Raw genomic sequence first — 25,463 nt, forward strand, 5'->3', positions numbered from 1 at the left:
TTGCCTTTCTTTGGGATTGGAATGAAAACTGACCTTTTCCTGTCTGTGGCCACTGCTGAGTTTTCCAAATTTGCTGGCATATTGACTGCGGCACTTTCACAGCATCATCTTTCAGAATTTGAAAAAGCTCAACTGGAATTCCATCACCTCCACTAGCTTTGTTTGTAGTGATGCTTCCTAAGGCCCACTTGACCTCACATTCCAAGATGTCTGGCTCTAGGTGAGTGATCACATCATTGTGATTATCTGGGTCGTGAAGATCTTTTTTGTACAGTTCTTCTGTGTATTCTTGTGACCTCTTTTCAATATCTTCTGCTTCTGTCAGGTCCATACCATCTGTCCTTTATTGAGCCCATCTTTGCATGAAATGTTCCCTTGGTATCTCTAGTTTTCTTGAGGAGATCTCTAGTCTTTCCCATTCTGTTGTTTTCCTCTATTTCTTTGTATTGATCGCTGAGGAAGGCTTTCTTTTCTCTCTTTGCTATTCTTTGGAAGTCTGCATTTAAATAGGTATTTCTTTCCTTTTCTCCTTTGCTTTTTTCTTCTCTTCTTTTCACGGCTATTTGTAAGGCCTTCTCAGATAGCCATTTTTCTTTTTTGCATTTCTTTTTCTTGGGGATGGTCTTGATCCCTGTCTCCTGTACAGTGTCACGAACCGCTGTCCATAGTTCATCAGGCACTCTATCGGATCTAGTCCCTTAAATCTATTTCTTACTTCCACTATATAATCATAAGGGATTTGATTTGTGTCATACCTGAATGGGTTAGTGGTTTTCCCTTCTTTCTTCAGTTCAAGCCTGAATTTGGCAATAAGGAATTTGTGATCTGAGCCACAGTCTGCTCCCGGTCTTGTTTTTTGCTGACTATATAGAGCTCCATCTTTGGCTGCAAAGAATATAATCAATCTGATTTTGGTGTTGGCCATCTGCTGATGTCCATGTATAGAGTCTTCTTCTTGTGTTGTTGGAAGAGAATGTTTGCTATGCCCAGTGCGTTCTCTTGACAAAACTGTTATTAGCTTTTGCCCTGCTTCATTCTGTATTCCAAGGCCAAATCTGCCCGTTACTCCAGGTGTTTCTTGACTTCCCACCTTTGCATTCCAGTCCCTATAATGAAAAGGACATCTTTTTTGGATGTTAGTTCTCAAAGGTCTTATAGGTCTTCATAGAACCGTTCAACTTCAGCTTCTTCAGTAATTTGGATAGCTACTCTATAAATCAAAAATTGATTCACAAGCCCCTGGTACCATAATCATCCATTTTATCAAGTGTCCTAAATATGTTCTGTATCAGTTTTCTTGATCATAAGATGAATATGAAAATATTTTTAATATAACTATTTTTGACTATATAGTTTCTCATGAAGATACTAGTCACTTAATGTTTATATTATCCATTTCCATTGGTTGGCAGGAGGCTCTTCCACTGAGGACTCCCATGTTTTCCACTCCACCATTTTTCTTGCAGACTTAATTCATTTTCAGCCTAAAAAAAATCATCTCTTCTATTAACCACTCTGAAGTTGCTCTTTTAATTTTATAACCTCTGGTTCCATTTTAACTATACCCAGCTTCTTATTTGTAATCTATACTATATACCTTCTATATGGTGTATTTTTAGGGATTCGTCCAAGAACATCCAAGAATCTTTGTATACCATGTTCTTAGCTTCTCATGTGGACTCTTAAACATAAGCTAGTCCCACAAGGCCAGTGGTCTTCTGGGGCCAGCCCACCATGACAGCCCAGTTTTATATGTTTTTCAGCTTTATTTTTGACATATGAATTATTCTTTTTGTTCCTTTTTGTGTTCTAGTTGCTTTAAAAAAAAAGCTAGTTAAGAACTTTCACCTCTCTGTGTAGTATTTTTAAACCATAAATTTAATTCCTTTAAGATTTAGGGCTAGCTGTTTCTTTAATGGTAAGATTTGTGTCTTTGATGCAAGTTTAACTTAATGGCATAAAGTTGTCTCAGTGTTTGCTTATTTTTCTTTTAATATTTGTAGACTCTATAGTGGTGTTATTACTCATTGCTTATATTGGTAATTGTGTCTTCTCTTTCCAGTTTGTCTATAGCTTTATCAGTTTTATTAAGTTTTTTCAAAGAATAAGCCAATGGTTTCCTTGATTTTCCTTCGTTGTTTTTCTGTTTTCTGTTTCACTGATCTTTAATCTTTATTCTTTTCTTCTAAGAAGCTTAGGTCTTTGGCTTAGGGTCTTCCCAGTTTTCTAGTGTAAACGTCTGTTTACTCTCCTTGAGTAATTGACACTGACATCATTAATGACAGATTATCCTCTCATCCTTGGCTTTGAAATTCTTGCTTTGAAATAAAGTTTGACTGTTAAGAATATAGGTACAAGAGAAACTATGATATATTTTTTCCATTCTTTTTACTGTTAACCTACTAAAAAAAAGTTCCTGGTAGGCAACATATAGTTGGATTTTGCTTTTTAATTTTTTCTCTGGGACTCTCTAATTGGGGTGTTTACTTCACTCACATTTAATGTGATTATGAATGTATTTGTTTTCAATCAGTATCCTGCTGTTTGTTTTGTATTATATTAGTCCTAGCTGTTTATTGTTTTTTTCTGCTCTTTTTCTGCCTTTCTTTGAATTAATTGTTCTTTTTGATGTTGTATTTTCTTCTTTGTTTTCTTTGAGCTTTAACTTTTTGTGTTACTTTAGTGGTTGTTTTAGGAATTATGCACCTTTAATGTATCATAGTCTGCCTTTAGCTGATTCCCTTGTAGCTCAGTAGGTAAAGAATCAACTGCAATGCAGGAGACTCAGGTTCGATTCCTGGGTGGGAAAGATCCCCTGGAGAAGGAAATGGCAACCCACTCCAGTATTCTTGGCTGGAGAATTCCATGGACAGAGGAGCCTGGCGGGCTACAGTCCTTGGGGTCGCAAGAGCTGGACTCAACTGAGCGACTGCACCAGCGCCACCTGCAGGTGGGGTCACACTGTTTCATGCGTAGTGTGTGCCTCTCGCGGTGATACATCTCTGCTTCTGCCCTCCCGGCCTCAGTGCTACTTTGTTATGCCTTTCTCTGTATGTTGTAAATGTTACAGTTGTTTAAATCAGTTTTTTTAAACATCAGGTTATCTATTTAAATGAGTTAAAAGAGTATCTCTGTATTTACTCACACAGTTACTCTTTCCAGTGTTCTTCATTTCTTTGTGGAGATCCTTTTTCCATCTGAATCACTTTTCTTCTGCTTGAAGAAATTCCTTTTTTATGTCTTGTCAGCTCAGATGTGCGATTCTTCCTTTCAGCTTCTTATGGCTAAACTAGGCATTATTTTGCTTCATGTTTGCACCATATTTTAGCTGACTATATAATTTTTGGTTGACATTGTTTTCATTGAGAATTTGCTGTCATTCTTATCTTTGTTCTTCTGTACATAGCATGTCTTTTATCTAAGACTGCTTTTAGGATTTTCTTTTTATTTCCCTGGTTTTTATTTTCATGGTTCAAGCACTTGTGGTTCATGGTGCCTCTTAGATCTCTTGAGTTTTAAGTTTTCATCCATTTTGTAAAATTGTCGGTCACTGTTCTTCAAAAAAATTTTTTTCGCTGTACCTTTGGGAAGTCTAGTTCCATGTGTATTAGGACTCCTCAAGTTGTTCCACGGATAAATGACATTGTTCGTTTTTAAACTGTTCTTTCTGTTTCACATGAATAGTTTCTGTTGCTGTATCTTCACATGCACTCATCTTTGCTTCATTTTCATATGCTGTTAATGTTACTATTTAAATCTCAGACATCTTAGCTACTTTTCTAGAAATTTGATTTGAGTATTTTTTTTTTTTACGTCTCTGATTCTCTTTTGAATATATGTAATACAGATATAAGAAGGTAATTAGACATCTTAGCTACTTTTCTAGAAATTTGATTTGCGTATTTTTTTTATCTTTTATGTCTCTGATTTTCTTTTGAACATATGGAATACAGATATAAGTATTTCAACTTAAGTTGTCTGCTGATGGTAATATCTGTGTCAATTCTGGATTGTTTAGATCGATTTTTCTTCCTGAGTTGAGTGGTATTTTCCTGCCTTTCTTCCAACATGGTAACTTTTAGTTTGATGCCATACATTGTGAATGTTGCTGGAGATTTTTATGCGTGTAGTGAATCTTCTTGAGCTTACGTACAGTTAAATTACTCTCAAAACAGTTTGATCCCTTTGGACCTTTGTTTTGGATTTGTTAAGTGGATTCAGAGCTGATACTATTGTGGGACTAATAATTCCCTACCACTGAGTATTTCACCCAGTGCCTTGTGAATGATGAGGTCTTCCCTCTAGCTGATGGGAACAGGCAGTAGCTGGGACCTCTGTGTTCTCCTAGTCCTCTCATACAAGTTCTTTCTTTGTCTCTGAGTCATGCCCATTTATGAAGGCGTCTTATCTGGATGAGTGAGAATGCCTGCATATCTCCAGGGCATTCTCTGTGCAACTTTTCCCTCTTATCCTGTCCTGTGAACTTTGCCCACATTGGATTCCCTGGTGCTGAGCTCAACCTCCTCTTCTCACAGAGACCACTGGGCTCCATCTGGTTCTCTCCCTGTAATCAGGCCTGGGAACTCTCAGGGCAGTGGGCTGGAACTTGCTAATACTGTATATGGTGAATATACTATCTTCTCACCATTGTTGTGGATTTTTTTGTTTTTGCTTTACATTTCATCAATAAGTAAATATAGATAGTTATCATAGTATTGTCATGGCTTATATATGTATAGTGTAAATTGTTGTAAGTACATTTTGCAAAAGCATTTACATTTTTTTTGTAGTTATAGCAAACCTTCGCTATAGATGTTTGTTTTTAAACTATGCGAGATTAATAGTGAAACTAATATTTAATCTGTGAAATAGCAAAATGCAGATTGCAGTGTGCTTTGAAATGAAATGGAAAGGTCAAATTATAGAAATAGAGCAAACTCTGATCTTAAAAATTGAAGCCAGTTTTATTTTACTTTTCCAGGTGTGCCTTCTGATGCTGACTCTTCTCCTGCCAGTAATAAAATCAATGGTGCAAATAATTCTAAACCAAATCGCCCTTCTCTTGCCAAGATTCTCCTATCATTAGATGGAAATCTGGCCAAACAACAGGCCTTATCTCATATACTTACAGCATTGCAAATCATGTATGCCAGGTAAGCTTGTTTGCTAGCTTTTGAAATCCCACAATTATGTAAACTTTAGGTTTTTGTCCTTTTTTGATGGAGAATGTTTGTTACTGTTTTTAAATACTGTGAGTTTTAGGTCATACACCCTTTGATAGTGAATGATGGTATCTTTATGCTTTTCTTTAATGGAGGTTGAAATATGAATTAGAAAATCAAGTTGAAGAACATTTTCATTATTCTTTATGGCCAATAAGCTTTATACCTGTTTTGGGAGGAAGAATTAGTTGATGCTTATATACAGTAATATTTAAGATAGTTGTCATCTCCTTCACTCTTGTTAAGGCAGAGATTTGATAGTGTTGTCTTTTCCTCCATTTTGCTGCTATTTTCATGCAGACTAAATAAATGGCCCATCAGTCATTGTATTGTGGTTATGTACATGATGAATAGAAATAAATACTTAGGGACATTAATTTAGACTAAAGGCTAACTTAGTCGTTGAGAGGATATTTAATCTTCACTGCCTTGTGTGAGGCACCTTTGGTATCTGGCTTGCAATAAACACAAAATCACTGTGGATGGTGACTGCAGCCATGAAGTTAGAAGATGATTGCTTCTTGGCAGGAAAGCTATGGCAAACCTAGACAGTATATTAAAAAACAGAGACATCACTTTGCCAACAAAGGTCCATATAGTCAAGGCTATAGTCAAAGTCTTTCCAGTAGTCATGTACAGATGTGAGAGCTGGACCGTAAAGAAGGCAGAGCACTGAAGAATTGATGCTTTTGAACTGTGGTGCTTGAGAAGACTTGAGAACCCCTTGGAGAGCAAGGAGATCAAACCCGTTAATCTTAAAGGAAATACATTCTGAATAATCATTGGGAGGACTAATGCTGAAGCTTTAATACTTTGGCCGTCTAATGTGAATTCCAGCTCACTGGAAAAGACTCTGGTGCTAGGAAAGCTTGAAGGCAGAAGGAGAAGAGTGCAACAGAGGATGAGATGGTTGGATGGTATCACTGATTCAATGGACGTGACCTTGGGCAAACTCCAGGAGATAGTGAGAGACAGGGAAGCCTGGCATGCTGCAGTCCATGGGGTGGCAGAGTCAGACACGACTTAGTGACCTAACAACAAAAAAACCCAAATTATCCTTAGACTCTTAACAACCAAGATTTCTCAGAGAAATCCAGAGGCTTATTCTGGTCTGATTTTTATGTTGGCAGTTTTTCACCTGTTATCACTGTGGTTCAGTAAATAAGATTAGGAGTAAATATTTTAGGCAATAGATACATAGTAATAACATTCAATATTTTTCTAAAACTCTCTTTTTATAGTTATTCTATAATAATGAGGGAATCCTTCAGTAAACAGTTGCCCTGCCCCCTGACTCTGCCATCCTGCAGAGGTAGATTCAGTTCACCACAGGCCTGGCCTTCTCTCCTGACAGAGACACCGTGGTCGGGGCCCTGATGCCGGCTGGCATGGTTGCCCCGGTGGAGTGTCCTTCCTTCTCCTCCTCGGCACCTGCTTCTGACGTATCTGCCATGGCCAGTCCCATGAATGGAGAGGAGTGTGTGCTGGCTGTTGATATTGAAGACAGATTGAGTCCAAATCCATGGCAAGAAAAGAGAGGAGAGGTAAAAAATGGTAAAGCAGTAAAGCAGTGTTTGATTAGGAAGTGAAAGGTAGCTCATTTGTGTCTTATAAAGTACAAGTCATTCTTTAATTTAATTCAGAATGTTTTTGTGTCTACTACTATAATTTTTGGCTTGAATTAGTATTCTGTTTAAAAGGAGTCTTGTAGTGTATAGATGGGAATATTCTTTTAAAAAGTTGCTAAGTACAACGCGCAGTTGTTCATCTATAATTCTGAAACTTGAACACTGTGAAAACTAAAGGTTTTTGTATTTATTTTGGGGAAAAGCCCAGCTTGGAGAGATATGAGCTCATTTTAGTTGTTTTCATGTGATTGCTTGTGAATATTAATAGGTTTTCCTGGGAACATGAATATGCTTAACTTTGCAGAGCTGTCCCAGATTGCACTGGAGGTGGTAGCTGGTAATATAAATGTCTTGTTATCTCTGTAAAATCTTGCATATTCCAGATGACCTAAGGGGTAAGTAAGCCTTTTGGAGTTAGAAGGGAAGTGTGCCATGTTGCCAAGTTTCTCGTTTTTCTTCTTCATTTTCAAACTAGATTATCTCTTCTGAGGATGCTGTGACCCCTTCTGCAGTGACCCCATCAGCTTGCTCAGCTTCTTCTCGGCCGTTTATCCCAGTAACAGATGACCCAGGAGCTGCCAGCATCATTGCAGAAACCATGACCAAAACCAAAGAGGTCAGGGGGTTTTCTTCTTTAATGGTTTATTTTGAAATAATCTTAAATGTACACTCAAGTTGCAGAAATATTTCCTAGACATAGAGCATGGCATACTCCTTTGTACTGTCTACCTAGATTCTCCAATTGTGAGTGTTTCTAAACTGTTGGTGGGAGAGCTGCATGGCATAATCCCAGCCTTCCTTAAAGCTTCAGAGTGTGCTTCCTAAGTATCAGGACATTGCCACTGATCAGGGACTATTTTCTGCTCCAGAGACCGACTCAGATTTTGCTCATTACGGGTCTAGATCCTGCCCAGGTGTGAGGGTTACCTCTTTTTGTATTCAATATGGAACCATCCTTAAGTTCCTCTTTTTATAAGAAATGCCACAAGAATGATGCAGAGTTCTTTTCAGTGCATTCTTTTGAGGTGTGTGCATTGTTGATTTGCTGCATCACAGGTGATATTAATTCTTATTTGTTAAGTTTGTCTACAAGATTTCGCTATTGGAAGTTAATAAATTAAAAAAAAAACATGTTTATAGGTATTCCTGGGGAGATAATTTACTTTGGGACTATGTTACTGGCTTATCCCTCATTATGTTTTCATCTGCCAGTTTTTAGTATCTCTTGATAATTCCATCTGGGTCCATTACTACTGTGATAATTGTCAAATGGTGATTTTTCAGATTTCATCATTCCTTTTGGAATACCATTGTTGCTACTCTTCAGTAGGGAAGAACTTTCCCTCTTCATCTCATCTTTCTGTGGGTATATATTTATGGAATCTATTTTACTCAAATAATGACTTATATTACTATCATCATTTGACACCCAAATTGTCCCAGACTTGGCCTTTGGTAGGCCTTTCCATCTGGTTTGTCTTTCTGATGTGCCCCCATATTTCTTTGAGCACTTTACTTTATAGCACAGTCAGTTTAGCTCAGTCGCTCAGGCCTGTCTGACTCTTTGCAACCCCATGAACTGCATGACTCCAGGCTTCCCTGGTCATCACCAATACCTGGAGATTGCTCAAACTCATGTCCATTGAGTGGTGATACCATCCAACTATCTTATCCTCTGTCGTCTCCTTCTCCTGCCTTCAGTCTTTCCACCATCAGGATCTTTTCCAGTGAGTCAGTTCTTCACATCAGGTGGTCAGAGTATTGGAGCTTCAGCTTCACTATCAGTCCTTCCAGTGAATATTCAGGACTGGTTTCTTTTAGGATTGAATCTCTTTGCAGTCCAAAGGACTCGCAGAGAGTCTTCTCCAACACCACAGTTCAAAAGCATCAATTCTTCGGTGCTCAGCTTTCTTTATGGTCAACTCTCACATCTATACATGACTACTGGAAAAACCATAGCTTTGACTAGGTGGACCTTTGTTGGCAAAGTAATGTCTCTGTTTTTTAATATGCTATCTAGGTTGGTCATAACTTTTTTCCAAGGAGCAAGCGTTTTTTAATTTCATGATTGCAGTCACTATCTGTGGTGATACAGGGCCCCCAAAAATAGTCTCTCACAGTTTCCATTGTTTCCCATCTATTTGCCATGAAGTGATGGGACCGATGCCATGATCTTCATTTTTTGAATGTTGAATTTTAAGTCAGCCTTTTCACTCTTCTCTTTCACTTTCATCAAGAGGCTCTTAGTTCTTCTTTGCTTTCTGCCATAAAGATGGTGTCATCTGCATATCTGAGGTTTTTGATATTTCTTCTGGCAATCTTGATTCCAGCTTGTGCTTCATCTAGTCCAACATTTTGCATCATGTACTCTGCATTTAAGTTAAATAAGCAGGGTGACAATATACAGCCTTGACATACTCCCTTCCCAATTTGGAACGAGTCCATTGTTCCATGTCCAGTTCTAACTGTTGCTTCATGACCTGCATACAGATTTCTCAGGAGGCAGGTGAGGTGGTCTGGTATTCCCATCTCCTTAAGAATTTTTCAGTTTCTTGTGATCCACACATCAATGGTTTTAGCATAGTCAGTGAAGCAGAAGTAGATGATTTTCTTCAATTCTAAGATCTAGCGGATGTGGCAATTTGATCCCTACTTCCTCTGCCTTTTCTAAATCCAGCCTGTACATCTTGAAGTTCTCAGTTCATGTACTGTTGAAGCCTAGCTTAGAGAATATTGTGTATTACTTTGCTAGCATGTGAGATGAGTGCAGTTGTGCAGTAGTTTGAACATTATTTGGCATTGCCTTTCTTTGGGATTGGCATGAAAACTGAAAACTGACCTTTTTCTAGTCTTGGCCACTGCTGAGTTTTCCAAATTTGTTGGCATACTGAGTGCGGCACTTTAACAGCATCATCTTTTAGGATTTTAACTAGCTCAACTGGAAGTCCATCACCTCCACTAGCTTTGTTCATAATGATGCTTCCTAAGGTCCACTTGGGTTCTCACTCAAAGATGTCTGGCTCTAGGTGAGTGATCACACCATCATGGTTATTTGGGTCATTAAGATCTTTTTGTATAGTTCTTCTGTGTATTCTTGCCACCTCATCTTAATAGCTTCTCCTTCTGTTAGATCCATAGTGTTACTTTTCTTTATTGAGCCCATCTTTGCCTGAAATGTTCCCTTGGTATCTCTGATTTTCTTCAAGAGATCTCTAGTCATTCCCCCATTCTATTGTTTTCTTCCATTTCTTTGCATTGATCACTGAGGAAGGCTTTCTTATCTCTCTTTGCTATTCTTTGGAACTCTGCATTCAGATGGGTATATATATATTTTTTTTCCTCCTTTGCCTTTCATTTCTCTTCTTTTATCAGCTATTTGTAAAGCTTCCTCAGACACTGTTTTGCCTTTTTACATTTCTTTTTCTTGGGGATGGTTTTGATCATGGCTTCCTGTACAGTGTTACAAACCTCCTTCCATAGTTCAGGCAGTCCGTCTGTCAGATCTAATCCCTTGAATCTATTTGTCACTTCCACTGTTTAATCATAAGGGATTTGATTTAGATCTTATCTGAATGATCTAGTGGTTTTTTCTACTTTCTTCAGTTTAAGTCTGAATTTTGCAATAAGGAGTTCATGATCTGAGCCACAGTCAGCTCCCCATCTTGTTTTTGCTGACTGTAGAGCGCTTCTCTGTCTTTGGCTGCAAGGAATGTAGCCAAATGGTGTTGTCCGTCTGATTTTGGTATTGATTATCTGGGTGATGTCCATGTGTAGAGTCAGCTCTGGTGTTGTTGGAAGAGGGTATTTGCAATGACCAGTACATTCTCTTGGCAAAACTCTGTTACCCTTTTTTGTATTCCAGGGCCTAACTTGCCTGTTGGATTGCTTTGCTATTTTGTGAAGGACTTTTGCACCTATATCTTCTCCTGATTTGCATTAAAGCATAATACTGGCCTCCTAGATGAGTTAGGCAGTGTTCCTCTTCTGTTTGTTGGGAGAGTTTGTGAAAGATTGGTGTCAATTCTTTAAATATTTGGTACAATTTTCTCTCTTTGAACATACTCTCATTATTCTTTTATTTTGTTGTTTCCTGCACAACACAGAATTCTAGGTTCATCAAGATGTTTTGTGCTGCACCACAGAAATCCTATTTCTCCAAAAAATCATGGTTCTTTTTCTTGGAGAATGGTATTTCAAAGCCAAGATCTGAAATATCTTTGGTTTTCTATGGCGGGAAGTGCAGTTCATCTCCTTTCTTACTGGGCAGAGCTAGAAAATACGTGTGTGTATATGCTTTCAATAAGTTACGCATTTAATATTTACTTTGGTATATACCTCCATATATTGAAAACCACTGATTCACAGCAGTACAGTCAGTACTAATAACTGCACAGGGTTCATTCTAGTTCCTTCCTTTTCTGTATTGATCATGCTATTCTCTCAGTGAGGAATCTGGCTCCTGCTATTGACAGTTTAATAACTTCCCCTCAGTTAGCTGCCTTCTCATTTGGCTGTCTCTCCTCACGCATATGGATATCCTCCTTCCCCTGCATAGCTTCTGGCACTCAAAACCAGTCTGCCTGTGCAGGGATGACCTTTCATCCTGCTTGACCCACTCCTGTCCCCAGTGCCAGCTGGCCCAAAGCAGGAACACTTTCCGCTTGGCTTGGCTCTGTCACATTGCGGCCTCCCCTGCCCAACCCTCCCATTGTGGACGACCTCCCAAGCCTACTCAGGTGCTCCTTATCCCAGGCCATCTCATCCTGCTCACATGGTCTCCCTTGCCAGCATATTCCAAGCATATATTTTCAATTACATTTGGAACTCTTGATTTATTATGCTGTCACTAGTGTCAAAAATAAATGCTATGGAAAATATTCATAACCTGTAGTAATAAGAAAGTTGATATTTGTAAATTAGATGTCTGGACTCAACTTGTGATATTTGGCAATCTCCTAAGGTGAGGTTTTAATGCAGAAATTAATCTGAATTATTCAAAATTTTTTCTTTTAGGTAGAAGAAAGATGATATAATTTCTTTCTTACAAATTTATTTATGAGGCATAGGCATTATACAAATTATAGCCTGAAATTACTATCATTTCAATTTTGTTTGAGTCATTAACAACAGGAAAGTAATTTTCATGTTAGTTTTGGGCACGGAATCCGCCTGCTAATGCAGAAGACACAAGAGATGAGGATTTGATCCCTGGGTTGGGAAGAGTCCCTGAAAGACTACATGGCAACCCACTCCACTATTCTTGCCTGGGAAATCCCATGGACAGAGGAGCCTGTCAGGCTATACAGTCCATGGGGTCGCAGAAGAGTCAGACATGACCTAGTGACTAAACAACAGCAAGGTTATGTAGCTAGTACTAGTGATTATATTTTCAGCAGTTCCTTTGGATTTGTTCTCTATTTTTTTTTTTAAACAACCCCACCAAAAAAATGTTTGGTATTGTTTCAAATAAGACCAAAGATGTTATATATGATTAATATATTCTGCTGAATGTTTTTGCTGGCCTTCAGTGAATGAGATTCTGGAGTGTCTTCGTTTCTGATGCACTTCACTTGCTGATTCCCTGTGTCTTCACTTGAAGGTGGGAGTAAGGTCTGTTTCTTTTAAGGGGAAACCATGCTCCTGCCTCAGAGCTATGGTTTCCAGGGCCAACTTGAGCATTGATGGAATCTGCACAATTCCCAAACAATTGTTCGGATCACATTCCCCTAAAGATTCCTAAGTGGGGCTTGTGCTTTCCCTGGCTTATTTCTGTTTCTGAAAACCACTGACAGTGATTTCGCTGAGATCCCGAAAGCAAGAGAGAAGAGAAGAGACACTTGTGGCATCTTGTTCTTTCCCTGGAGAGCTGGCCTCTGCCTAAGAAACAGAAAGGGCTCGGGTCTCTGATACCCACTCCCTCTAAGCTTAGAAGCTGTTGGATCTCTCTGTTACTTTATGTAAGCCAGACCCCACTGCCAACCTTCAAGAGGCTCCTCTGTGGTGGCAGCAGGTTGTGGGGTGATTGTCCTGGGCAGGAAACCCTCATGACGTGGGATTGTGACGGGTCAGTGATGCTGTCACAGGCAAACAAGCAATTCCTTTTTCTGCTGATGTGGAAAGAGGTAAATAATCACAGGTGTGGTTTGTTTTAACTGACATTCTGTGAATGAGAAGTAAAAGGGGAGTACTGAGAAGACTGTTTATTTTCTTCTTAACAGTACCTAAGGAACAAGAGATTATGAGCAATGTTTATATGTCAAAAAGTCTGTTACGTAATGTTCTGAGAAAGAATTATGAAGAGGATCTAGGCAAAAGATGTAAAAGTATAGTGTACAGATGCAGTTGATAGAAGACTCCAAAACATACCCTGTGGTGGTAGATTTTACATGGTGAGATTTCATTTGAAGTCTCCCCTTGAAACACAACCTCAGATATGAAGTTGGTCACAGTATATATTGTCGTTTCTTTATAGTTTAGGCATTCCTTTTGACAGCTGCTGTTGGTAATTTGTAAAATAGTTGATTGATTTTGAAAGCATAGTACAAGGTGGTGTAGATTTAGGGGCTTCTTATTTCTTATTCTAGTATTTCATGGTTGTAAATAGCTTAGAAGGTTCCTTATTCGTCATTAGTAATCATGTATCCTTTGAGTTCTTGACTGTTTGTCTCTTAATATATGATTCCTCATTTTAATTGTTGAACTTTTTTAGGATGTTGAAAGCCAGAATAAAGTGTCAGGCCCAGAACTTCAGTCCTTGGATGAATTCACTAGTTTGTTGGTTGTGGACGACACGCGTGTCTTGGTGGACCTGCTCAAGCTGTCTGTGTGTGGCCGGGCGGGGGACAAGGGCCGGGACGTGCTTTCAGCGGTGCTGTCCGGCATGGGCACCGCCTACCCACAGGTGAGCTGCAGGGGCGTGGGCTGGAGGCGCTGCAGCTGTCTTGTGCTGCAAGGAATTCTGGTGAAAATGAGTCCCTTCTCTGCCATCTGTGCTGAGTTGCTCCTCAGTTTGCCTTATAACATTGTTTTAATATTTTAGAATTTAGAAATTTCTAGTTTTTGCAAAGTCAGATCTGCCAAATTTTCTCATTTATGGCTTCTGGATTTTGTATTATGCTGTAAATACGGTACGAGCATGACATTGTTTAAGAAATCCTCTCAGGTTTCTTTTAATCATTTTTGTTTTCGTTATTTTTTTATTGGAATATAATTGCTTTACAATGTTGTATTTTTGTTATACAAACATCATGAACCAGGGATATATATTTATATATATGTCCTCTCCCTCTTGAGCTTCCCTCCCACCACCTCATCCCACCTCTCTAGGTCACCACAGAGCACCAAGCTGAGCTTCATTTGTTATTATATTTACCTTTTTGAACCATCTGAAATTTATCTTGATATAGGGGATAAAGTAGGGATTCAGCTTTACTTTTTCCTAGACGGCAAACATGTTGCAACAACACAGTTTATTGATAAATCCATCTTCTTCCCAGTGACTTGAAGACCACTCTTATTGTACTGTAAACTGTACTTATTTGGGTCCTTTATAGACTTTTTTTGGTTCCATTATGCTAGTTTTTATGCTTTAATATCAGAGTATTTTAACTATTAACTATTTAAAGTAGGTTTTACTGTTTGGTAGCACGGGTTCTGCAGTATTTTCTGCCATGATGATGATCTGTACCTGAGCCATCCAGTGTGGTGACTCCTAGCCACGTATGGCTCTTGAGCTCTTGAAGTGTAGCTAGTGCACCTGAGGCACTGATGTTTTCATTGTATTTCACTTTAAGTTCGAACAACTGCATGTGGCTAATGTATGGTATCAAGTCAATATCATATCAGTGTACCTTAGAAGTAGAACTCATCAGTTCTGAAGCCCTTGGGCATCCTTGGGGACACCTGTTGTTACCAGCAGCCCCCCTCCGCCTCTTCAGAGCAGGCTGTGTCAGGAGTGACGCCATATGCCCTGTGCAGTTGTGTCGCCTGGGTTTGATTTCCATACCACCACCAAAACCATAGTGTGCTTAGGAATGGGTGAGCGTTCTTGAAATCCTAGTAAATGATTTGGTAGATACTTTAGGGGCTTGTTGTTTCTTAATCATATTCAGGAAGAACTGAAAGGTTATAGGTTTCCTGCTTCGTAGTTTTTTGAGGCAAGTTACTTGGCATAATTCTGAGAGATTAAATCAAGGTGAATTTCCATAAGGAAAATATTAATGTTTTTACAAGTGTATTGCATTTGTGAGAGGAAAGGATGGAATGAGAATGTGGATTTAAAGTAATAATACGTAGAATTTGTTGTAAACATATCTTCCAGGCCCTGTTCTTGGTGCATTCTCTTAGTACAGAGCCCAGGCTTTCCCTTTGTTTACAGATAAGAAAACTGAAGCTCTCAGTGGTCGTTACTCCCTCAAAGACACTCAGGTGTCTGGTGGATGGGAGAGATGATTGTAAACTCTTGAGGACAGAACCACATCTATGACCCCTCTGTCACCCTCTTCTCAGAGTTTATTTGGCTCTCCTGGGGTACTGGCTGTCTTTGCAGAAGAAGGTGTTAAAGCCCAGAAAACCCCTGCTAGGCTGTGCATTAGGAGTTAGATGACATCAACATCTCAAATTCAAGGGGAGACAGAAACAGAGATGGGGATTTTCTTCCAACTTCCCTGGCCAGTGGCAGGATGCTACTCTTATGCCCCATCCTGATCTAGTATTTGAGACTTTTTAAACAAGAGAAACTTTTGTTTTCATAATTATAAAACCTAAATTATGGCAATGACTATAGTTTGTCATTAATGAAACTTCTTACTAAGATAACCTTTATTATCTAAATACAAGGAAAAATAGATTAAAATAATCATTTCTGAAAGAATAGAGAATGGTCTCATTAAGTTTTTCTAAGTTTAAAAACTTTGGAAGTTAATTACTGTAACAATGTATTGTTTGTTTTTAAAATAGTAATCAAAATATAATCACTAGTATTGACCATTTAAATGGTGTGAGTCACTAAAATTTTGAAATGAAATCTGAACATTATGGATTGTTGGGCTGTATGGTATGGGGGCTGAGCCTAAATGTCTTGGGTCAGGAGACACCCCCGGTTGTCTCATTTCCGGTGCTGTCTACCACCGTTCAGCCTGGACAGCTGGGTCGTTCCTCTCCATTCCTGTCCCTCTTGCTTGACCCCCATGCCTTCTAGGATTTTGGTCATTTTTACACCTTCTGCTGCTTGCTTGAAAGTTTTGTTCCTGGGCAGATTTTCCTCACTAGGACGTAACCTTGCCTTGACGTGAAGAGAAAGTGCTGAGATCACGGGCATTTCATCACTTGGCATGTATTGGGTGTTTTGTGTGTAGGTGCTTCCTTATTACTTGTACATAGATCTCTCCAAGCTTCACAGCACCTCTGTGAGCTCTGCTATCATGATTTTATTGGTGAGGAAACCGAGCGCTGATTTACACTAGATTTCTCAAACTCCCAAGCTCTCCGTGCCCCCGTCCCTGTGGAAAGAACTGAACCGGGCAGGCATCCTGATGTCTTCCTGCTTTGTCCCCTGCTTCCCCCCACAGGTGGCAGATATGTTGCTGGAGCTCTGTGTCACCGAGTTGGAGGATGTGGCTACAGACTCACAGAGTGGCCGCCTGTCCTCTCAGCCTGTGGTGGTGGAGAGTAGCCATCCCTACACTGATGACACTTCGTCCAGCGGCACAGTGAAGATACCAGGTACTGAGGGCTGGCCCCAGGGAGGACACAGGGGTCATATAAAAGCTGCCTGTAGAACAGCTTCACTTCTGCCATTGCATCAGTCGAAGTAGCCATCCTTGTTTTACATAAAAAAAAAAAAGGGACAAAATTGCTTTAGAGTCACTTTCCCCACCTTTTCTAGAAACCTCACTTACCCAAAACATGATACAGGAAACTATGCAGAGTAGATGTTTAGCTTAATGCTTATTACGTGGATACCTTAGTTGCTGAAACTCAGATCTAGAAGCAGTCTTGTGCCTGTGCCCAGAAGCCCTCCATGTGTCACCCCCTCTAATGTGACACTGTCCTGGCTTGTATTTCTGGACAGTTTCTATTACCCAAGTGTGCATTCTCATCTTAACTCTCTTAATTAAACAGTTTCCATCTTTTAAGTATCTTTTAACCAGTAGTTTCTTCCTTTTTTTTCAATAATTCATCCCTTCTGCACTTTCACCTGTTCCTCCGTCCCGTCTTTCTACAGATTACCCCTGATTCATCGGCCTGATTAGTTCAGCCAGGCCCTCTGGCTGGACCATTAGTGTTTGCGATCCAGCATCTGGAAGCATCTAGTATCTGCTTGTCTTTACTTTTGTGATGGCAGCGGCTACTGATGCTCATTACCTGAGGCCATTAAGTCCATTGGTGGTTGCAAAATGGTGCTATTCTAATTATTTCATTTCTTATTTATTATTTAGATTACATTATATAGGGACATTTTCCCTGATCCTTTGGTTGGTTACCCAGGAGTACTGTTTGTATAAGAAAGGCAGGATAAAAGCTTGATTCTTCTCTTCTTTTTACATTTTCATGAGAACGAACACATCATTCTTTGAAGGTGACCAGTTATTTTGGAGTTTTTTTTTTGGCTGTGCCTCATAGCTTGTGGGATCTTAGTTTCCTGACCAGAGACTGAACCCAGACTGACAGATGGGGAAAGCACCAAGTCCTTAACACTAGATAGTCAGAAAATTACCTATTTTTTCTTTTATATCATGAACCCATGGATTTGCACATGTGTGATGGGCTTTAATCCATTGTGACTATTGTCCTATTGAAGCTCAGATTATCGCGTCTCCAGACGTTGAGCTCCTTGTTGTATTTGGCTCTTGCCAGTGCTTCTTATGGTCCAGCGGTAACTTCCTTGTAGTCTGATAAGACAAGATGCTTCAGGCTTGTCATGTAGTTTCTCCTCTCCACCTGGAGTCTACCCTGGTGTCTTTTAGTGGAGATGGCATTTTAGATCACTGGGCTGTTGTTGTTTCTAGACTTTTTCAGCGAATAGAGATAGGGTAAATGAGTGGACAGTCTCACTGACTGACTGACCGACTTTCTTTTGAGTTCATAATGGTATGATAGATCCAAATTCAGAACTACACGTTTCTATTTATACTTAACCTCTTCTGTTCCGTCTTTGTTTCTTTTCTCCCCCCAAATCCTGGTTCTAAGACAGAGGAATGATAGAATTAGAATATCTTATAATTATGTACTTGCTTTATCCCACATCACAGGCACAAAAGACTCAGGGTACTAGTCTAACACTACCAGATATGTATATGGTTACTGAAAATAGTTAACAAAACTTTGTCTTGGTTTCTTGCTCTCTTCATTGTTGAAATTTGATTAGCTTGGTCATACTATAAATCCCAGAGCATAACAGCTATTGCATAGTCTGCTTTCTTCCTGTTAATCTTCATTTAGTTCTAGTTGTCTCCTTTCTTACTATGATTGTCTGAAGCTCACTCTCTTGTCAATTCCTCAGCAAGGCTCAGAGGATGACAGTCCTGACATGAGTCAACTTGTTCTAAAAGTTGGTTGCCCACATTTGAAAGTTAGTTTTACTGAATAGCATATTTTCCTCCTGTAAAAGTTTGTTGTTGAAAGTGTTATAAGTGACATTCTCAGATAAGGGTTTGTGCCCCTTTAAAATGTTGAATAGTTTTGAGTCTTGTCTTTCAGGACAGTTTTTTTTGCATTACAGTTTGTGGTATTTGTTTGCAACCTTGTTTCAATTTTCTTTTTCATGGATATGTGATTGTTATCTTGTGTTGGATGCCTTTAGAGTCAATATTGGCTACTTCCTTTCCTCCTGTTTGTCTCAAAGCATATCTGTTGTGTTTATTTGCCCCTATGTTCTTTGTAATTTAATTTTCATTTCTGAAATTAAAAAAATTGTTTACTAAACTTTATCATTTAGTGTTTTCTCCTAATTCTTATTTATATTTTTCTTTCATATTGTGTATCATTTTCCTAATTTCTTTTAGCTTGGTTTGAAATAATAGATTACATTTTTCATGTGTTTTGTGGGCACATCTTTCTGGCTTGCCTTCATTGTCTATAGGAGAATGTTATTCTACTCTTTTTCTCTCTTTTGTAATAATAACTTTATATTGTATTTGACCTTGATAATTTTATCCTGATTATTTGTATGTGAAATTAATTTTCTTAAACTTTTAGAATGAGATGGGATTTATAAAAGCTTCTTTAACTTTGAACTCTTACTCTCTCATAGTAGAAATTAAACAAAAGGTAATTCCACTCAGCAGTTACCTAAGACAAAGTCTAGTGTACCTCTTCCTGTTTCTGTTTCTCTTACTTGATATCCAGTCTGCCTGCAAGTCCTAACATTTCTACTCTAAAAATGTATTTCAGATTCAGCCATTTATCACCATTCTGAATCATTCTGGGCCTAACCATCTAGTTTCACCTTGTTTATTATACTAACTCATATACTAGTATAATATAAATGTTCTGCTTCTACTTCTCACCTTCTGTGTCTCCCAGAATCGGCTCCTTACATGACAACCAGAGAGAGAGATTCTTTTAAAGTGAGTCAGAATATACTGGTGCTCTGCTTAAAATCTGCCAGTGCACTCCTGTAACCTTAAAATAAGACTCAGATCCTTGATGATGGCCTGTGCAACTTCCCATGAACCTTGTTTGCCTCTCCAACAGCATTCCCTTCCTCTTCACCTGTCTCTCCTGGGCCCTCCACATCATCTTTTATGGTGGCCCTTAAATATGTTCCAGGAATAGGCCATTTGTCTCACTTTGTACTTGCCATCTGCCTGAAGTAGTATTCTCGTAGGCAGTTAGTTACGGGTTTCTGATCATATCTCCCTTGTGGAGGGAATCCTTTCCTTGCTACACTAGAACAGCCTTTTCCAAATTTTGTTTCGTAGATGTCCTTCTTCAAATCAGTTATACTTTGTGACATTTAACAGACATCACCTGTTTCTGTCTTATGCTAGAATAGGGACTAGCTGGAGTTAATGTTATATACAAGGGATGAGAGTGGAAATCCTTACCTTGTTCCAGTAGAGTGAATACATATCATTCTCTTAGCATTAGGTATGTTAACAATAGGTTTTTCATACATGCCTTTATCAAGTTGAGGAAACTTTCTCTTCCTAGTTTGTGGGGGAAATTTTATCATGAGAGAGTGTTGGATTTTGTCAAATGATTTTTCTGTGTATTGACATACTGTTTTCTATATTAATCCTTTATTAGTATGGCATGTTATATGAATCAGTTTCTGGATATTAAACTTGTATTGCATTTCTAGACAAATCATAATTGTCCACAATGTATAATCTATAGTATATGTTGCTGGATTTGGCTTGCTAATATTTTGTTAAGGATTTTTTGACCTATTTTCATGAATAGTGTCAGTTTGTGGCTTTCCTTTCTTTTTATTTTTTTATTAAAAACTTCAAAATTTATTTATGTAGCTTTCCTTTCTTGTAATATCTTGATCTCATTTTGATATTAGAGTAATACTGGCTTTACAGATTGAATTGCAGCATGTTCCCTTCTTTACTCTCTGAAAGAGTTTTTGTAGGGTAGGTATTCTTCTTCCATAAACATGAAAACATATTTACAGAATATGTGTTCTGTATAAAATATAGCAAAAGTAAAAATGAAAACTCCCTCATTTGTATCTCCTCTATTCTCACTGCTATAGCACTCTACTTCTGACATTAGACATGTGAGGGTTTCCACACATCATGCAGCTGTGCAAAATCAGCTGGTGTCCTGCAGTTTAACTCAGTCCTGACACTAGGTTAATGGCTTAAGTCCCACCAAGATGGCACCCACTTCAAATGCCAGTCAGAAGTGAAGTTCAATTGATTTGCTATAGCACCTCACAGAACTCACAGAAGCATTTACTTATGTTTATTAGTTTATTGTAAGTTCAGTTCAGTTCAGTCGCTCAGTCATGTCCGACTCTTTGCCACTCCATGGAGTTTATTATAAAGGACATGACAAAGAATACAGATGAACAGCCAGATAAAGAGGTATATAAGAGTTCAAGATAGTAGGTAGTCTTGTTGAAATCTGCTGTATCTTTACAGATTTTTCTCTCTATCTGTCCTGTCAGTTGTTGAAGGCTAAATTTTGAAATCCCCAGTTGTAATCGTGGATTTGCTTACTTTTTTAATTTATATTTGTTTTTTTGTCGTGTGTTTTGGGGCTTTGTTCAGACCTAAAAGAAGCAGAAGAGGCTAACAGGAGACAACAAGAATACACAGAACTATACAAAAAGGTCTAAGGACCCAGAGTCATTGTTATCATATTTTCCTTTGTTATCATGTTTTCACTGTTTTTGTGAATTCTTTGAACATATTTATTATAGTTTTGAAGTCATTGCCTACTCAGTTCAGCATCTGGCCCATTAGGGTCAGTTTCTGTTGTCTGATTTTCTTCCCGTGTATGGCTCACATTTTTCAGTGTTTTTGCATATCTCATTATATTTTGTTGAAAACTTAGACATTTTAGATTCTGTTGTGACACTTGGTTTCTGAGTTTTTAAAAAAGACTTGTAATTGTTGCTGGGTTTCTATGGTGGTTTTGTGTATTTATTTTGTAAGATGCCTGGAATTACTCTCTAAAATCTCTTCCCTGCGTCACATATTCACTGATATCCTAGCTTACTTTATAATTCTGATTTTTGTTCTCTAGCCTGACTTTTAGGGTTTGTTCCATATCTGCTTGATTTAGCCTGCTCATTTCCCCATCTGTGGATGGATCTCTGTGGGTGGAAGCAAGGGAGGGCATGGAAGTCAGTGTTTTGGCAGTTTTCCTGTGTGTGTGTGTGTGTGCGTGCGCGCAAGTGCACGCACACATTCACATGCACACGCACATCCAACTCTCCGTTTTCTTGAGGATATGTGCCTCGAGTCACCCAGGCCTCCATGACGTCCTCATTGAGCCCTTCTCTGTTCTCTGACTTCCAGAATCTTCTTGTTAGATTTCTGGCTAGTTCTCATGTCTGGCACCCGCCCAGCCACACCACATTCTTAAGCCAGCAAAGACGCAAGCTTTTCTGTATGTCCTCAGTTACCCTCCCCACTCTCTGACTTTTAGGATCTCTGCCCAGGCACTGCGCCTGCTTTGCACCAGTTAGCATGTCACTGGAGACAGAGTCCCATCCTGGTAAAGCTGAGCTGCAGCCGCACAGGGCAATCCTAGGCGAGAACACATAGGCTCTCACTGTCCCTACCTGAGTTGGGCAGTTTTTCCTGAATGAATGAACTCTTCTCGGCTTATTGTTCGCCTTGAATTGATTTGAAGAGCCCTGGAATCATTGTTTCTTACTATTTTGAGTGATTTTATAGTTGTTTTGCCAACCTTTTCCCTCCACCGTAACCCAGGTCATAGCCTTCACTGATTCTTTTCTAAGCTAATTTGTCCCAGAGAAGACTCTAGATCTAATGCTAAATTCTTGGTGGACATGATTTTATATGGCTTTTAAAATGTGGGGGAGCAGGATAATAAAGCTGGGTCGTCTGGTTAGGGCTATAGCATGAAAATCTTTCCAGAAGTGAGACCACAAAACTAGTTGGCCAACCGAGAGTGTCTTCAATTGTTTCATCATGGGTGAAATATTTTGTGGGAGGCAGAGTTGGAGTGAGAGGAATCCTTCTTTTTTGAGGTTAGTTCTTCCTTTCTGCTTTTCGTTGGCTGTTGCACATCATTTTAGACTCACTGCTTCTGTGTGGTATGGTTTTGGCCCTGTCTGTGGTATGTTGACTGGGAGCATTACCTTGTTTTTGTACCTACTTGTCCTCCAGGTGCAGAGGGACTCAGGGTGGAGTTTGACCGGCAGTGCTCCACCGAAAGGCGCCATGACCCTCTCACAGTTATGGATGGTGTCAACAGGATTGTCTCCGTGCGGTCAGGTAGGAAGAGGAGTTGAGCTTGCTTTTGTAGAAACCATTAGCACATTACTGCTTCATTCTCACGTGCGACTTCACGAGAGAACAATAAGTGACCTAACTGCAAAATACAGTAGGTTTTATCTGTTTTCCCCTGTGCTTTCAGTAAGATGATTTATTAAGTGATGCATGTACCTCCCCACCAATGGGTGGGACTACTGGTGTCCAGTACGACTGCCGGTCCTTCTTGGGGGCACTGGTTGTCGGGAGGGTCCAGTCTCACCTAGACAGTGGAGATGGTGCTGTAAGATGTTTGGGATTGTCAGACTCATGCACGGTAAAGGTTGACATACTACAAGGCTTCTTAAAGGTTTTATTTTTTAATTGATTGCTGTGAGGAGTTAGGCTCCCCTCTGAGTAAGTGTTGTGTGCGCGTGGTGGACAGTACTGGACTAGATGGGAGGGGTCTCCTTTGGGCTTCTCCCTGCTCTGATGTGCTCCGTGAGATTGAGCAAGAGTGAATCACTCTGTCTGGGGTCTTGATAAATGCCCTTCACTGTGTTTTTTAGAATCATCAGTGCAGGTGTATGTGTGTCTGTGTGTGCAGATCTCTTAAGGTATCTTTATTCTTCGTCTGGAGCCAGGGTCAACAAATGTTTCCTAACATAACTACTCCCCTCTGCCTTTGTAGCAAAGGCAGTCACAGACCAAATATAAATGATGGGCCTGGCTGTGTGCCAGTAGAATTTTACTCACAAGAGGTTACTTTGGATGAAGTGGTATCACAGATGAGCATGGATTTTTTTTTTTCTGACAGTTTGACAGATGTCACTGTAGTATGCAGTAGTGTTCTGACATGTTTCCAGTTTCTCTGCTTCCAACAGGATCCCTTCCAGGCTACTCCCACACTGCTGCCTGATGGCTCCTCTAAGTGGAAGCTCATTTGGGGTGGCACACTGTAAGCTTGTCTCCCCAACTCCTCTCCAGGGCACCCCAAGCTCTGACAGGCTACTCTCCTCTTTCTGGAGAGTGGCTCATGTGTGCTGAACCGCCCCTGTGCTTCAGTGGGGGCCCTGTGTCTCTGAACACTTGCTTCCCCTTTGAGGAAGATGGAGGCTTTCTCTTTGGCTGCCTGGGTAATAACCATTGCATCAGACTCTCTCAAAGAAACTTCTGTAGGCCCTGACCCTGGTGTGAGCATGAACTGGCTCTGTGGGCCTCTCACATAGCATTGTGGTTGTGTTTGAGTGTCTTCTGTTAGGGCACTGCCTACCTGTCCTCTGCTTCCCAGTTGCTTGCTGCAGTGTGAGCTGAAGGCCTTGGTGTGGACGCACCTGGGCAGTGGGCTGGAGGAGCCAGCTGTCGTTCAGACAGGATGTGAGTGACTTTGTATCTAAGGAAGTTGATGTTGATTTGATGAGGGGTAAACCCACCACCAGTGTGCTTTTGTCCCCCAGGCCGGGAGTGGTCTGACTGGTCCAGCGAACTGCGCATCCCGGGGGATGAGTTGAAGTGGAAGTTCATCAGTGATGGGTCTGTGAACGGGTGGGGCTGGCGCTTCACAGTCTACCCCATCATGCCAGCTGCAGGTGAGGAGGGGGGTTGGTGATCCAAGCAAGGGAAATACACACGAATTTTCACTTGGTGCTTGTAGTCTACCTTCTGTTGTGTTGGGACCCAGCACTGCCCAAGGCCCCACCACATCAAGGCTCAGAACTGCATGAGCTGCTTCACTTTCTGGCTGTTGGGATGTGGCTCTCTGTTTTCACCCAAAGTCTTCCAGCTGTTGCTGGTTGCGGTTCTTCAGCCGTGTGAGATCTCAGGTGAAATGTCAGTGTGCGGAGCGTAGTCACGTAACACGACAGTGGTGCAGCCCTCTAGCCGTGGCATCCATGTGGATGACGCACTCAACTTTGGGTGAATCTCCTTGTGGGGTAGCTGTTGCCCTGCCCAACAAGGGGACATTTATAATTACCTTTCTTCAGGCCCTAAAGACCTACTTTCTGATCGCTGTGTCCTCTCGTGCCCGTCCATGGACTTGGTAACTTGTTTGTTGGACTTCCGGCTCAACCTTGCCTCAAACAGAAGCATCATCCCCCGCCTTGCAGCGTCCCTGGCAGCTTGTGCACAGCTGAGTGCCTTGGGTAAGTGGCACCTCTGTTGTCAGGTCTGTCTTACTTCTTGAGAAGAATGGTCATCCTCTGACTTTTCTGTCTTCTCGTTTCAGCTGCCAGTCACAGAATGTGGGCCCTTCAAAGACTGAGGAAGCTTCTTACAACTGAATTTGGACAATCAATTAACATAAACAGGCTACTTGGAGATAATGATGGGGAAACAAGAGCTCTGGTATGAAACATTACATTATAGTTTCTAGTTGTGTGACCCTTTGGGACTAAAATGTTGCTTTAATTATTTTAACTTCTTAATCACAGAAGAGTTGGGAAATTTCACATAGGACTAAGACAGCCTTTCTTGCATTTAGACTCCCTTTATGTTGCTATTATACTGAGTGCAGGCTGGACTTTGATTATAGAAACAGCCCCATGTAGATGGCTATGAGAATAGCTTTATGAGTCTAACTCACCACATCCCCTTTGTTTTGCTGGATGAAGTAGTTATTGTTAAAAGAATGCTTATCTTAACCATGTTGGAGATGGAGGTTTCTGAAGCAGAAATTCCTTTCTGGTTCCCTGGGAGAACTGTTTTTGTTATAC

The 25,463-nt window shown here is 40.0% G+C and overlaps 1 protein-coding gene across 6 annotated transcripts in view; it reads left to right on the forward strand.

The window, feature by feature from the left end:
• The window catches only part of LOC104997998 (E3 ubiquitin-protein ligase HERC2), a 236,357-nt gene that overhangs the window by 168,098 nt on the left and 42,796 nt on the right, over window positions 1–25,463 (forward strand). For all 6 annotated transcript variants that reach the window (XM_010852986.1, XM_010852983.1, XM_010852982.1 and 3 more), the window contains 9 exons: window positions 4,982–5,153; window positions 6,577–6,766; window positions 7,326–7,466; window positions 13,560–13,751; window positions 16,420–16,573; window positions 22,666–22,773; window positions 24,207–24,338; window positions 24,735–24,893; window positions 24,977–25,095. In XM_010852986.1, coding sequence (XP_010851288.1) covers window positions 4,982–5,153; window positions 6,577–6,766; window positions 7,326–7,466; window positions 13,560–13,751; window positions 16,420–16,573; window positions 22,666–22,773; window positions 24,207–24,338; window positions 24,735–24,893; window positions 24,977–25,095 — 1,367 coding nt within the window. The remainder of the gene's footprint in view (window positions 1–4,981; window positions 5,154–6,576; window positions 6,767–7,325; window positions 7,467–13,559; window positions 13,752–16,419; window positions 16,574–22,665; window positions 22,774–24,206; window positions 24,339–24,734; window positions 24,894–24,976; window positions 25,096–25,463) is intronic.

This window comes from Bison bison, unplaced genomic scaffold (assembly GCF_000754665.1).
Source record: "Bison bison bison isolate TAMUID 2011002044 unplaced genomic scaffold, Bison_UMD1.0 scf7180017864320, whole genome shotgun sequence".
NCBI classification, from domain to species: domain Eukaryota; kingdom Metazoa; phylum Chordata; class Mammalia; order Artiodactyla; family Bovidae; genus Bison; species Bison bison.